The sequence below is a fragment of the Vigna unguiculata genome, chromosome 8 (assembly GCF_004118075.2).
Source record: "Vigna unguiculata cultivar IT97K-499-35 chromosome 8, ASM411807v1, whole genome shotgun sequence".
Lineage (NCBI taxonomy): Eukaryota > Viridiplantae > Streptophyta > Magnoliopsida > Fabales > Fabaceae > Vigna > Vigna unguiculata.
The window spans coordinates 17,903,877-17,919,845 of NC_040286.1; the positions used below are offsets into that span (position 1 = coordinate 17,903,877).

General features: G+C 34.9%; 1 protein-coding gene across 1 annotated transcript; it reads left to right on the plus strand.

The window, feature by feature from the left end:
- The first annotated feature begins 3,623 nt into the window (after positions 1 to 3,623).
- LOC114193117 (26S proteasome non-ATPase regulatory subunit 11 homolog) lies at positions 3,624 to 5,025 on the plus strand. Its single transcript, XM_028082817.1, has one exon. The coding sequence runs from the start codon at positions 3,633 to 3,635 to the stop codon at positions 4,935 to 4,937; it is 1,305 nt and encodes a 434-aa protein (XP_027938618.1). The 5' UTR covers positions 3,624 to 3,632; the 3' UTR covers positions 4,938 to 5,025.
- Positions 5,026 to 15,969: the final 10,944 nt, after the last annotated feature.

Below are 15,969 nucleotides of genomic sequence, written 5' to 3' on the forward strand. Positions count from 1 at the left end.
AAATTATCTACAAAAGAGCATCAATCTTCAAGTTTTTTGATCTTCATATGAAACTCAGGTTCAACACACACTCCAAGCTTGATTAACACATGAATCTCCAAGTCTTCACATCTTCACCAATTTACCAAAGTTTCATCATATTCCAATACAATGTCTTCATATATCTTCAAGTCTTCAAGCATTAAATCATTTGTGCTAACAAAGTCAGGTCAGATTACTCAATTACAAAGAATCTCATAGAGGCATAGACAAATAATAAAACTTATGCTTTTCAACATATCAAAATGCATACAATCAACACACATCTAAAACATATTAAATCAAAGTTCATATCACATTTCAACACAATACAATTAACCAAGCGGTTTAACTTAAAACAAGTATAATTAGCTTCCCTCACCTATGAAAAGAACCCTTAACAACTCTAATCGTCTAAAACATTGTCCAACTCTATCTATACCCAGGAACAAAACAAACACGATCAAGGCAGATTATTAAAACCACTAATCAATAGAGAATCGTATTAATGACTTAAACGACATATGCAACCAAATTCAAGAGTTCGTTGCAAGGAACACTCTTACGGTCTCAAAGCTTTAATTAGATGAATATGAGAACTCTTAGAGAGAAGTTAGAAAACTCTATTAAAGTGGTTTATAGAAAAATAATATTTTTTAAATTAATAAAACCCATTTATGTAAGGCCCAATTATTTTTGCTCCAATGTTTTAGGGTTGTCTTAAACCAGTTGGGCCTAGAGGCTGGCCCACGAAGTGCCAAGGCCCCTAAAGTAGCCAAGATCTCCCATTCAGCTCTCACTTTTGCAAACAACCCCTCTTATACGCTCTCCTTCCTTTTCAGAAGCTTTGCCAGGGTTTTGAGACCCATTTGTCTTCAAGCAAGTTCAACTCATCTTCCACCCACATAAGTTGGTTCTTCTTCGTATCTTCCTTGCTTTCATCTCTATAGTCATATTTCTAGCTAGGGTTCACGTTGGTAACCCATCTTGAACCTGCTCCACTGTTTTCCAGCTCTTAAGTTTGTTCCTAGACTTGCAGAAACAAGTCCAAGCTCGCGCTCGAGCTCTCGCTCAGGCAGAGAGCTCTCGTTTTAAGCGAGGTATCATCTTGCTTAGGCGAGAAAGGCTCGCCTAAGCGAGGACGCGTGGGAGCTTGAGGCCCGTTGCTGCAGTTGTAGCCCAAGCGAGGAACCTCACCTTTAGGAGAGGGGTGGCTTCCCTCAGGCGAGGAGTAGCTTGCCTAAGCGAGAACTTGTGAGTCTCGCAGAGTTCTCTATTGGCAGTCTCGCCTAAGCGAGAACCTATAGCTTGAGCGAAAGATCCCTTTCGCTTGAGCGAGGGTCCTCAACTTAAGCGAGACTGGTACATGATTTTACTCCATGACTTTTCTTTCCATGCTTTTGGGTTGTTAATTGTATGTTTGGCTTGGAATACCCAATTTTAAGTATAAAATATATGAATATGCATATGAGATCTGATTGTATGGGCTGAAATGTTGAGTTAACATGAGTTTGGCATGAATTGAGTATGGAGTGGTTGGTGATAAAAGTGATATGGGATTGGTATGAGAATGAAATGTTATTGTGGATAAATGGACTATGATGTTGATATGGTTAGGGCGTAATCCCATGATACTTTCGTAGTGGTGACTCATTTTGGTTAGGACGTAATTCCATGAGCCTCTAGGTGAGACTTCATGGTGGTGCCTCAATTGGTTGGGACGTAATTCCGTGACCCCTGTTAGTGGGAGTTCATGGTGGTGCCCCATCTATATAATTTAGTAAGAATTCAAGGTAAGGTTACATCCTGACACTCTAAAGAGTCAGTTATTTTAACATAGAGCGTACTAACGCTAGTGGTGAGAGTAGCAGGAGGCTTGAAACTCATTAAGGGCTAAACTTGTGTGTAAGGGATGAAACATTGTAACACTTAGCTCGGCAAAGCAAGGAAGTCCACCACAAGGGCAAGCATCCGCTGAATCCAACTAATTATATGTATCCAGATGAGTCGTGTCTCGAGTCTTAGTGTATTGTTTGTAAGTCATAACATGCTTGATTGGCTTATGCATCTTGAATTATAAGTTTGTATGTGACTGTATAATAAATTGTTTTCTGCTCTAGCTTACTCTGTTGTTTGTTTGATTGTTATGTGTGTGATTTTTCTCCTTTGCAATGATCATGTTGATGTGAGCAGATGCGAGAACTCTCTGTGGTCATTAGGGTGATGGAGATTTCGCTGCATAGTCTGCTTGGACTGGATTTCTATTTATTTGGGCTTTTCTCTAGGGCTAAGACCCATGTAGTGTCTTGTCCTTGGGTTTTATTTTAAATTATTGTTGACCCTTTTCTTTATTTGTTTACTGGCATCGTGGTGTGCCCTAGTTCAATAATGTTTTCGTTGGATAAATGTAAGGAGTAGCTGCTTTACTCCAGGACCTTATTTCTATAACTATTTTGTATAATGTTTCATTTAATATTATTATATTTTAAATAGGACGTTACAATTTTTTTTTATGTCTCACAATAATAAAATTCTCTGTTTTATTTTTTAACACAGTGAAAAAAATATGTACATGTTTAGTTTAACATGTTTTTTGTAAGTGACCATCTGAAGAGGTCTTTGTCCAAGTATAATTTTTTATGCGTTCAAACATAAGAAATTGCTCACATTTAAGTTTTTTAAATTTCTAAATGTGTAAAATTATATGAAATATCATCGACAATTTTTAGAAAGATTGAGTAACAAGTAACCCCAATATTTCTTTTCTCCACTCTCCGCGTATCAGCACCAAACCTTGCGTTGTGGATCATCGGTAACGACTCCTTTTCCTTCAATTCGGAATATGTTTGTTGTCACACCTGATTCTCTTGCTTTCTTTGGGTTCATTTCGTTTCCTTTTTGTTTGCACTCGTAATAATCCAACCAACTTTGCATCACATGCCATCCATATCAATTACCCAAATCATAATTCAAATGGTTTTAGTTTCATCTCGAACAAATGTGTGACCGCCACTCAGAATTGTGAAAAATCTTTACACTTTAGATTACACTAGCAAACCTTAATGTCTTCTTTGCAATCTGTCTTTTTAGTTTCTTTTGGGTAACTATGTACTGCCTTTGCTATGATTGATTTTGTGGTGGGAAGTCTTTCTGGGTCACTTTAGTGGGATATCCTCTTCCCAGTCTCAATTTCATCAACGAGTCAATTGAGTTCTTAGTTAAAGAATTCAACTTCAGTTCCACTTGGAAAACAACATTTGGTTTTCCTTTCCGTTTTTTTAAGTGTCAAATGAATATTGACTTGAAAGTGTCAATTAATCAAGTTTATGCATTTTATTGAGTAATGTATGTGTTTTATTGTGTGTGTGTGTAATTTATGAGATCGAGAATATGGCATATGACCTGCTTCATCTTACCTTGCACCCTGTCGAGTTTTGTAAATTCTGTATAATTTAGTTTTAAGTGGTAAAGATTTGTTACTTTTGGGGAGCGGTTGAACATCTGAATTTGAGTCAAAATAATTTTCACTCAAGAATGTATACTGGTGCAAAGGTCGTTAACTTTCAGGTTTTTATGCTTTTTACCAAATATGTTTCTCTTTGCAAGCAGCAATCATGGATTCTTATCTTCCTGCCACAATGGGGTCACTTAATTTGGCAGAGGAAACCCAAGACCCATCTGAGAAAATATCCATTCTTCGTAGGGTACTTCATGATCCTTCTTCTCCTTCCTGGTTGACTTTGAGCATCAAAGAGCTGGCCATCGTATACCTCACTGAGCAGTACATGGAAGGGAATAGGGCAGTGGATCTGTTCAGCCTTCTTACTCATTTGCGGTTCTTCTTTTCCTTGATTCCTACAGATCAAACGGTAGATGTTATGAGGAGAGTAATTGATTCTGTTGGTGCAATACCAGGGAGTTCTGATCTACAAATTACAATCTGTAAAGATATGGTGCAATGGGCTCGTGCTGAAAGGCGTAGATTTCTGAGGCTGCGACTTGAGAGAAGACTCGCAGCACTACTTGAGGAAAATAAGGAATATTCCGAAGCTTTGGCTCTCCTCAATAGTGGCCTGATCAAAGAGCTTACAAGAATAGATGACAAGAATCTACTTGTGGAAATACACTTGCTTGAAAGCAAGCTACACTTTTCCTTGAGAAGGATTCCAAAGGCAAAAGTCGCCATAAAAGCTGCAAGAACAGCTGCAAATGCTGTTAATGTTCCTCTAGCTCAACAGGGTGCCATAGATTTACAGAGTGGGATTCTTTATGCCGAGGAGAAGAATTACAATACTGCATACAGATATTTCCGTGAAGCTTTTGAGTGTTTCAGTTTTCTTCACAAGTATGACCCCAGGGAGGAACTTAGCCTGAAATACATGCTGTTGTGTAAGATCATGATGGGTGAAGCTCATCATGTGCCCAGGACGATATCATGTTATGTTGTGCCCAGAATTATGACATGTGCAGGTTCTTACCCGAATGATCTTACACCCGACTTGGCTGTCATGAAAGCCGTAGCTGATGCTATTTGCAGGGGATCTCTGAAATTATTCAAAATTGTTTTGAAAAATTACAAGCCTCAGTTGGAGGAAGACCCAATTGTCCACGGACACCTTTTATTCTTGCATGGTGTTATTCTGGAATACAAGCTTCGCAGATTGGTTGAACCTTTCTCAAGGGTTGAGATTGCACATGTTTCTGAACTAATTGAACTTCCTGTTGATGATGTGGAGCGAAAGTTGTCGCAGATGATTTTGGAGAAGAAGTTGGGCGGGACATTGGATCAATCTGGATGCCTTGTGATATTTGATGATCCGAAAACGGATGCCTTATACACTTCAACCTTACAAACCATTTCTAATATTGGGAAAGTCGTGGACAGTCTTTATGCTAGGTCTGCCAAGATAATTGCATGACCTCTTCATCCCTCACTTCATTTGGAATGCAACGATACTTTCCTTAACTTCTCTTGGCAATTAGTACGATATCATTTGTTTTTCTTTTTCCCGAATTTGTTGGACTCGGAACAGTTCTTGGCTGTTGATCCATTCATCTCCAAACTACTTGGGGAGTTGTAAATGTTTTTAGGAATATTTTGTAGGACCAACCACATTGTGCAATAATGTTTCTATTATATTAATAGTTAGCTAAATAATCAAGGACATTACAATCTTATTTGAAAATATAACGCAGTAATAATGTAAGTTAACTACACATACAAAGAAGATTACGAACTTACAATAATGGAACTATTCTATCATGCTCATCAATACAACTTACGACTTAGATATTTCAATTCTAGAATAAAAAATAACGTACATTTGACAAACCTTTTCTCCAAATTTGTTTTATAGCTCTCTGCCAAGTGACATTTAGGCATCAAAATGAGTTTCAAATTTCATTCTAAAATTTAATTGAGACCGTTAATTAGTTGCTAAATGCTTTTAGGTTCAACCCATCCATTCAAGATGCATGTAACTTAAGCTAAGAAATGTATCAAATATGCCAAGTATCGGAATCAGGGAAAAGAAAACAATAAATTAGCATGAGACATATGACTTAAACAAAGTTAGGCAAAAAAAACATATAGCTACGATGAAAATTAACTCAAGATTTCGCAGCTCTAGGACTAAGCATACAAAGACATATTATCAATCAAGCTCTAGGTTGTAAAACATGTGAAAACAACAAGCAAGCCTCATTGTCTATCCCTTAAATCAACACCAAACAGTAGCCAAAAAACAAAAGAAGTATATTGTAGTCAAAAACAACAAACAAACCTTATTGTCCAGCCACCAAACCAGTGTCAATACAAGCACAAAGTGTCCATAAGGATAGCTACACAAAAACACGGTTAGGCAACAAAAGAAGATAAACACCTTAATCAACCAAAGCTCTAATTATGTGAGTTCATCTTATATTTTTAGTGAGTGCAAGGTGTTTATGTTAATGTTGCTTAAGTAAGCTCTAAGAAAATCTCCATTGCACACTAAAATAAAAAAGTTATCTAATTGTAAAAGTTCGCTTATAAGAGCTCAAAGGAGGGAAGGAGAAATGGATTCAATTAAGAGAATGAAATGAACACAAAATAGTAAACACAATATAAGTGATGGCAACCCCCTAGGCAAGGGGCCAACCACAAGAAGCATGGCCAAGCATATTCAAGATTCATTTGTAAAAGGTGGGTCCAAACTCTTATTCTCTTGGGCCACCTTGGAGAACTCTTAGTGGTATAGATTTATTCTTTTGCACTTTGTATTATGGGCTTAGTAGTGTAGAATTTCTTTTGTGCCTTGTATAATGGGCCAATTAGCATAGGGTTTTTAGGCCTTAAAAAAGCCTATGAGTTGGAGTGCATTCTCCATTTACATTACAAAGTCAATACGCACATAGGTAGTTTGGAAGCCATTGAGGAGACTTGTCTCCTTTGGTAGAGAGTGTCCATGTATCATGCTCTCATTGGAGAGTTTTTCTTTCTGGCCACATGGCACTCTAGGAATGGAGAGGATTTCCCACCTCCTTGAGTGACCACATGTCCTCCTCCTATTGGAGAGGATTTTTTGCCTTGGTCTCCAAGCTAGCCAAGTTAAAGTCTTTATGATTTTGCATCTCCAAATTTGGAGACACCTTAGGCTATAAATAAAGGTGTCTTCCTCATTGTAAATTCACTTTGATATTAGTATAGTTATGTTGCCAAATTGTTTGTGCACACTTACTTGTCTCTAAAGTCAAGGCTAGAGCATCTCATGTGGTCTCCTTTAGCCATCCTACACCTTGAGTATTGGCCTAACCTTACTTGAGAGTATCAAACCACACCATTCTATTGACCAAACCACCAAAACTGAAAGTTAGTCCATTCTTTGCTTTCGCGCACCTACTCTTCACCATGGATTCATCTTCTAGCTTTGAAGTATCTTAGCTTGAGGAGGAAACCATCAATAAGGGGTAGAAGCATAAAAGAACATAAAGAACATAAAGAACTTGAAAGAAAGAAGAAAACATGAATAAAAAAATGGAGAGGAAGAGAATGGAAAGGGCGGCATGCCACATAGGGAATGGTCCATCCCAAGATGGACCAAGGTTATTACCCCTTGAAAGAAGGTTCAATATAAGATTAGGGAGAAACACACTCTAGAAAAGAGAGACACACCAAAATTTGGCTATATTAACTTTACTCTCAAAATTCAACCCTTTACAAGTGGTGGAAAGGCTCCCTTATATAGGCATGGGTAGGGACCTTTAAGAAATTACATAAACATGTTTCTAGAAATTAAGGCAACCTATGGGACAACTCCCTTTCCTTGGAGAGCAAAGAGGGCGTCCTCCTACCTTCTAGAAGGTCAAAGATTACCTCTCTTGACTTCTAGGTCAGTTCCAAGGTAGAAGTGTATAAAAGTGATGTCCCTTTGGTCTATGCATCCCAACACTCTTATTCTCCACCAAGGTAGCAACATGAAAACAAAAGGTGCCAGGATCAAGCCTTGTGTTGGGCTAAGAGTCTTCATAGCTCATTACCTTCAAAGGGTGTCTTTATAAGCCAAGGAGATTCCAAAAGCTTCCCTACAGAAACACAATTAAAAACACAAGTCTAGAATTTATTTAAGACAAAAACTAAATAAAGTAAGCGAAGGAAGGTGAAGAAACATCCCTTCTAATTCTGCTTAATTTCTCTAATTTGCTCCATATTTGGTAGGGGTTATGGGCTCATTAGGAAGTATTGCATAATCTTCTTCCATAACTTCCCACAAATCTAAAGCTTCTAGGTAAGACTCCATTTTTATAGCCTAGAGGTCAGAGTTCTCCACATCAAAGATAGGAGCAATAACTTGTAAGAAACTTGATTCGACGTCCACTCCATATATCTATCAAGAATAGAGCTCAGGTATAAAATTAATGATATTAATAGATTGGAAAAGATAGACAAAGATAATATAAAAGAGAGTGAAAATTTGTTTATGGATATATGTAGCTTTGGGCGAAGAGAAAGCCAATATAGAGTTGTGTTAATGGGTAATTTGTCTTTACTAATTCAAAACATATAAAACCAATAAAATAACTTACTATAAATAACTTATTCTATTTAAGGAGTCCATTCTATAAGAAACGGGCTTTTATTTATTCAAAACATAACAATAACAATAAAATAAAAAAATAGTCCTAAGCAACTAACCATTTCCAGTCAACATCATATTTTTCCTACAAGCTACTAGTACACTAGGTGAACTGATGGTTATACAATTTTGGCCAAGACATATTCCTATTATGTCTCCATCTCTTGTAATGTACATTAATAGCACAAATTGTAGTGGGGCGGGGTGAAGATGAGTTTCATTATTCCATACCCATCACCAAATAAAAAATTCATTCTCATCTTTATACTCAAACGCAACGAATATAACATTTATAACTCATTCTCATCTTCATTGGGTAAAAGATATATTTGTACCTATTTTCTTACCATTTCATTATCAATTAATTAATTTTAATAGAAATAAAAATCACGTAAAAGAAATATGATATTTTCAATATTCAATATTATAGAGATATATTTTTTTTTAATATTAAATATTTAGAAATAAAATATTCAATATTATGAAGTACCAAGTAAAATTTAATGAGAACCAAAATATTTATTAATTTTGCAAACGTTAATGAAACAAAGTTGATAAAATTAAAAGATATTTAAAAAACAAATAAGTATCCAAGTTTAAAAATATTTAAAATTTTTCTTTACTGCCTTTCTCTAAATTCTAAGGAAATCATTTTTTGTACACTAATAAATATTATAAGACAACACTTGAATGAAAGTATACAGAGAACAAAAATTAAACTAATAATAATTGAAATTCACATGTCCATTATTATGATTTTTTTGTCATTGTAGATAATTTTGCACATCCCTTCCTATGCTTACATGATTACACCTCCTTTTTATACTCTATATTCACTTCCTACTTCTTTCCACCTTCTTCCTTCATATTCATCTTCTTCCTTCACTCTTGAAAGCTTTCCACCTCTTACGTTCATATTCATCTTCTTCGTTCTTGCTTGAAAGTTAGTTCATTCCTTTTTTTCGTATTTTGGTTCGAAGGTTACTTATGCAAATGCTTTTTCTTCAACCTACTTTAAAGCTTCAACCTTTCTTCATTTTTTTTGTTGAAAACTTCAACCTTACATTTTTTTTTGTTACTTTTATCTTCTTTGTATATTCTTTTTTTGAAGTTGCAAGGTTTCTTATATTTTCTTGGTTTAAAGTTAGTTCCTTCCTTTTATCAAAGTATTTTTTGTTAACCTTTCTTGATTTTTTTTGCGTCAATGAATAAGCTTCAACATTTCTTGGTTTTTTTTGGTTGAAAGCTTGAACCTTATATTTGTGGTTGCTTTGGTTTTCTTAGTATATTGTTATTTTGAAGTTGCAATGTTTCGATTATTTTGTTGGTTTAAAGTTAGTTCCTTCATTTTCTCATAGTATTTTTATTTTGTAACTTTGAAGCTTCAACCTTTCTTAATTTCTTTTGGTTTTATGTTGAAGCTTCAACCTTTCATGATTTTTTGGGGTCACTAACACAAAAAAGCCTTTTAACGTCCGATATTTTTGACCTTTGATGTCTGCCCAAACACCGAAGTCGTACTGGGTGACGTCAAAATAACGTCAAAAAATTAGCAGACGTCAATTAACGTCGGTGCATTAGGGGTCTAACATTATCCAACGTCGGGGCCAAAAGCAGTAGACGTCAATTTTCGCGCTAAATGGAGCCAGAAAAGAGAGCAATTTGATGTCTATCAGTGCCCGCCAGACGTTAAATAACGTCGGCCCTGGTAAGGTCAGACGTTAAATAATGTCTGTCAGAGCACCACCAGATGTTAATCAACTTTGTTTTTCTTTTAAAATTTCGCTAGTTTTACAACATTCCTACACCTGAAAATCAGAAAATTCCCAGAACAGTTTCATAATACTTTCAGCACAATTATAGAGTTACAGTTATATATAATAAAACTTAAGTTTCAACATATATTCTAAACTAATATAAATAACACCAAACTAAAAGTTTCAACATGATATTCTTGTACAACAAAGGTTTTGAAAGGAGTTCTAATTTTTGTGGTATCAACTCCATCTTTCCAATAGATATGCTGCCCACTCTTGTCTTAGTGTGTGGATAATGTCATCCGGTAGAGGTAATGGATTCTTGAACCGCTGAAAAAGTAATACAATTTCATTATGTATGAATATCATTCTTTAAATTTTGATATGATTTATAATATGTGAAAGATATATATAATTACCTTTATCCCTTCTTCTTTAATTACAGCTTGAATAATTGTTCTTATCCAAGACATGACATAATATCCACATTCCCATGAATCTTCTTGCTTGTTACACTGAACATTACAAATAAAATAAACACATCAAAGTCATAAGTTGACATACAGAAATAATAACTTTAAAATGAATGACTTCTAACCTTTGGATATAATACTTTAAGTTGTTGGCCTCTAGGCTTACCCACAATTCTAATGAAATTTTGGAAACATAAAACATATGTTAGTTTTTATAACTAAGTAGGTACATAGGTTAGGATTGAAAAAAAAAACTACTCTTGTAACATGTTTTTCAAAGCAGGTGGAATCAACTCTGCATGAACAAAACCATACAACTATGCATTGTCTTGGAATGATGACACATAGTTGCCAATGATGCCTACCATCAATCACAAGTACTTAGCCGAAATAATTAATAATACTTCATAAAATATTACTAGCAAAAACACTTACGCATCAATGTATGGTGCAAAGTAGATCTCTCTATTTGACTCAACCATCCATGTTTGCAAATAAAGTTTGATGTGGTCATGTGAGTTTCCCGAAGATTGAATTGTTTGAGGTTCAATGAATCCATAGACAGAATATCGACCTTGGTCCACAATGACTTTGTCCATGTACCTACAAGAAGATAGTTAGGTATAATATTAAAAGGTACCAATTCGCTGCTTTAAATATGAAATACAATAAAAAAAATCTTACATGCACCATAGTTGTATGACTGAAATATTTAACATTTTGTCTCCTGTAATGATCTCTAGTGCATCATTCAAGTTAATGTACAATGGGACATGACAATGGAGGTCAAATACTCTTAACTCACACTCTAGCTCTGTTGGTCCTCTTTTAAACTTGTGTAATTTCAAAAGCAGCTTTTCTAGAGGATCATCTTCTGCTTCTGCCATTTCATCATTTTCACGTATAACACGTGGACGTCGGACCGATTGTTTTTCAAGCCGAGTGAACTAAAATAAAGATTTAGAAAGGTTTGACGTTAAAAGTTTTATAAATTGTAAGATTGAACTACTAAGAACATGATGTCATAATACCTTTGGTGGGCTAAAGTATGACATGGTCAATGCTTTAGGCCAAGCAATAAATGTGCCTAAAGCCTCCCCAACAAATTGGATTTCTGAAGTTGGCACATACACTTGAGCATGGGGATCTCGAACTTCATCAATCATCACACGCACATACTAGGGTAATAGAGGAACACCATGAATAGTCTCCCCACCCTGAAGTTGTCGTCCTATGGCCATTACGTGCAGAGGGTCTTCATCAACCAATAGCTCATACTGACTTGTGTAGTCAGTATGATCTACACCAGAGCATGAGCCTTTTGTAGTCACACGTTGTCTTGTTGGAGCTTAAGTGGGTAATTCCATGTTTTGTTGCTGCATGGACTAAAGCTTTTCTTCAAGTGTTCTTTGTATTTGTTGTCGTTGATGAAGTTGTTCCATTAAACGTTGCTCCATAATTCTCATGCATTGGTTGAATCTTTCCTCCATTTGTTCCTCCATCTTCCTCAAGGCCTCTTGACTCAATAATTCATTACTTCTTTGTGGAGGACCAAAGTAATCTCGAAGACCAATGGCACCTCCAACACCACGCACACGTCCTGGGTGCTCTGGCCTTCCAATTGCCGTTGTGAGTATATCGTCCCGACCATGGCCAATAAACGAACCCTGAGTCTCTTGCTCAACTAATTCATCCTGCACCACAAAAGAAAGTTTAATTAAAAGGAGAAACATATGAACTATGATAGTCAAATAAGGTTTGTACTTACTATTTTTTGAGATATCATTTGAGTTGATTGTGATGTCATTTGCTCATCAGACTTAGTCCGAATAGCCTTCCACATCTCGTACCTAGGAATTGCACCTTCTAGGTTAGAGGACTCAAGTCCCAGAGACTGTACACGAGACTTTTTCAAGTTTTTTCTCCAATAATGCTTAGCCACCTCAAGAGAGTATGTGTGGTGTATCATTATGCCTTTGTCTTTGTTAGGCTGCTGTCTTTTTTTTCTTGTCACACATAACATTATTTAATAGTTTTAATACACAAATGTATGACTAGTGTCACTATAAACAAATTTAACAAACAAACCTATCAGTCTCCAAACTCTCTGCATGCATGAAATTGCATCCACTCCTCCTCAGAGATTTTGTACTTAGCACAAGGAGTGTCATGTTGTCTGTCTCTAAACACATATAGACGTGTGAGCCTTGCCTTGAAGTCCCTCCATCTGATGGCTATGTGAGATAAGAACTTCTTTCTAATTCGCTCAGTGTTCGAAGTAATCTCAAATTTGTACTGTTTAAAACATAAAATATGTTATGTTAACAATAACATAAAAAATACTATAGTTGGTTTAAGTAAACATACCACAAGATCTTGCCATAGGAGGTTCTTCTCGACCTCCGCGACGTCATCCCAACATGCAATTGCAATAGAAACTTTCGTTTTGGCCAGCATTCCTATGTAGCTACAATATTTTTTTTCCCAAGGGCCACTGGTTTCACTCGATCGAGGATCAATTTTGATCGGCATCCTCTCTCGTCAGTTTGTGACATCCGACAACCGAGTCACAGATCTACCAGGTCCCTTATGGTCTGATCCAGAGCTTGTTATACCTGAAACATATCATTTGGAAATGTTAACAATGAAAATATACTCAATAACCTGTATTATATTAAAACAACAAGAAAAATAAAAAATTGTAAATGTGATAATATTATTAAGTAAGTCGGACAATTCAAGATTTAATACAAACGATTAAAAATTTAATCATTTGTACTAAATCTCAAACGGGAACTAAGTTTCGCTCAGTGTATACTATAAGTATAATAAATCTACATATATAAAATAACACTGCAACAATAATATTCAAAAATCAAATGCAATTAGAATTATTTAAACATGCATATATCTAATAATAAATATAATTTTATTTCCTAAATTTACAAATATTATTATAAAATTTTAAATAAAAAAGAAATAGGCCAAAAAAATTAACAAAAAAATAGTCAAAGACTAAAACTATAATGACAATTATAAAAAAATACAAGCAAATATATACATACAACGAACAATTATATACATACAATGAAAAACTAACCTCTTCTGAAAGATGAACTTTTAAAGGTAACTTAGGGTCTTCGCACAGTGCTGGCCAAATGGGAACGTAGAGCAAGTGGGACGAATCTCAAAACGCTGCAAATAGGGATGAAAACGCAAAATAATTGGTTCAAAACGCGTAAAATCAACCCATAATCAAATCCCAACAAGTTTGATGGTGAAAAACTTTTGAAACTCACTTGGAGGAGTTCGGAAATGGGGTCGCCGACGGGAAATCCCGCAGAAATAGTGAACAACATAGGGTTTCTGCGTTTCGTGCAGAGATAAACAAAACTTAATGTCGATGATGTGGTGATCAGACGTTAAGTGATGTCGGGGGTTATGTAGTCCAACTTTAAGGGACGTTTGGCGCGAGGGGGTCTGACGTCCTTTTTTAAATGACGTCGGGTTTTTTTTAAACAGATGTTAAGTGACGTCTGACTTGGAGTGGGCAAACGTTAAAAAAGTCTCATTATTTACAAAAATGCCACCGATCATTTTTAACGTTGGGCTTTTTTTAGGCAAACGTTATTGGAGTGACGTTATAAGGCTTTTTGGTGTTAGTGGGTTCATAGTTTGTTCTTTTGTCATGTTTATATATTTCTTTTGCAATGCCTGAGAAACTTGATATGATCAAAGATATTCATGGAAATAGAGAAACATTGAAATTAACAGTCAAAATTATTGATTTGTGGGTTGTGGGAAACAAGGATTTTTTTGGATCAAAAGGACACACGGAGATGATTCTTATGGATCAAAAGGTAAGTTACTTGGTGAAAGGTTTTTTTATACGATGATATTTAGTCAAAGTGAAGAGAAATTCAATTTAGTTCTTCATCCTAGATTAGTGAACTAGACAAATTGTTGTATAAAGTTGCTGTCAAAACTTTTTCTGAGATTATGACCATTAAAGAGGTACTATTCCTTTTTTAATTGTATGTCATATATAACAAGTAAATTGTGTAGGTTATTCTAATATGTCATTCTTTATTATGGATGTAGGATTTGATTTGTGTAACTATTGCCAAGACAGTCAAATTTAATTTAAGTAATGATGGGTGGAGTTTCTTTCCCTACAACAATTGTTGGAAAAAGACACATGAAGTTGGCTCTTTCAATTGTACTTTTTGCGACGCCTATAATGATAAACCTAACAAGAGGTTAGAAACATGTCCAATGTAGTGTGTGTACCTTTTACTTAACAGATAGATACAAAATTTATGTTCACTATTGTTGTTATTTGTTTTATGTATAAACTTGAGATTCAAGTGTCTGATGAGAAGAGTTTTAGTAACTTTTTTTTATGGGACCAAGACTGTAAGAATTTGATTGGCATATCAGTTGTTGAATTAACTTCCAAAATGATTAAGGTTATACTTCTTCAGTTGTACGAATTTGTTTCTCCCAAACAACATTATTGTCCTATAACTAAATATAATTTTCATTTCTTAATATTAGTACCTATAATGTTGTATTATTTTGTATTCTTTTCAGGATGGTAAAGACGATCCCAATTGTTTTCCTCAAGATCTATATGTTTTCTTAGGATGCATTTTTTTCCTTTTAGGTTAAGGTATAAGGTAAAAACAAAGTTGCATGAGTAATAAAGGTTTCAAGTGATTTTGAGACTCTGGATCATGTTAAAAGGCTTCTCCCTCAAGAAATGGTACAATTTGTGATCAATGTTTTAGCTATGGAGGTAATAACCCATGTGGTCATTTTATTGTAGTAGATATACTAATACATTGATTTGTGTTTCTAATTGGTGATAGTCAATAGAAATTGGAAATTGTAGTCAAAATGTAGTTGTTGATTTGGCAGTTGATACATGTGAAATTATTTTTGATATTGACATGAGTGGATCATCAAGTTTGCATATGGAAGGTTCTACCACAATATAAAATGATCCAAATATTGAGTTTTCTATCACACTTGCTAAAGGAATTGATGATAAAATTGACCTGGAACTTTTGTCAGAGTTACCATCAATTGAATGTACATGAAAATAAAAGCTTCACACTTAAGGATAAGACATGCATTTATTTATTGAATGGAAATGAAAATAAAATCTTTACACTCGATGAAAAGACAAGCGAAGATGAAATTAGAAGTATACACCCAATGAAAACACATGCATTTAATAAGTGAATTCACATTCATTTAATGACCATATTTAAAGATTTTCACAACACAAAAGTACATATTTAATTGTACCTACTCCACAACAACTTTATATCAAGAGAATGGACATGTAAAGAAAAGTTCACACTTAATGATAAGACATGCATTTATTCATTGAATGGACGAGGAAGTGAAATCTTTACACTCAATGAAAAGACAATTAAAGATAAAAATGAAACCTATACACTCAATGAAAACACATGGACTTAATAAATGAATTGACATGCATTTAATGGCCATATTTAAACAATTATATAAGGATAAAATGTACATACCTATGAATTAACCTTCACCACAATAACTTTATATGAAGGAAATGTTCATGAA

Bases quoted from the DNA above. Each gene is read 5' to 3' on its own strand.
- LOC114193117 (XM_028082817.1), top strand. From the start codon at position 3,633: ATGGATTCTTATCTTCCTGCCACAATGGGGTCACTTAATTTGGCAGAG.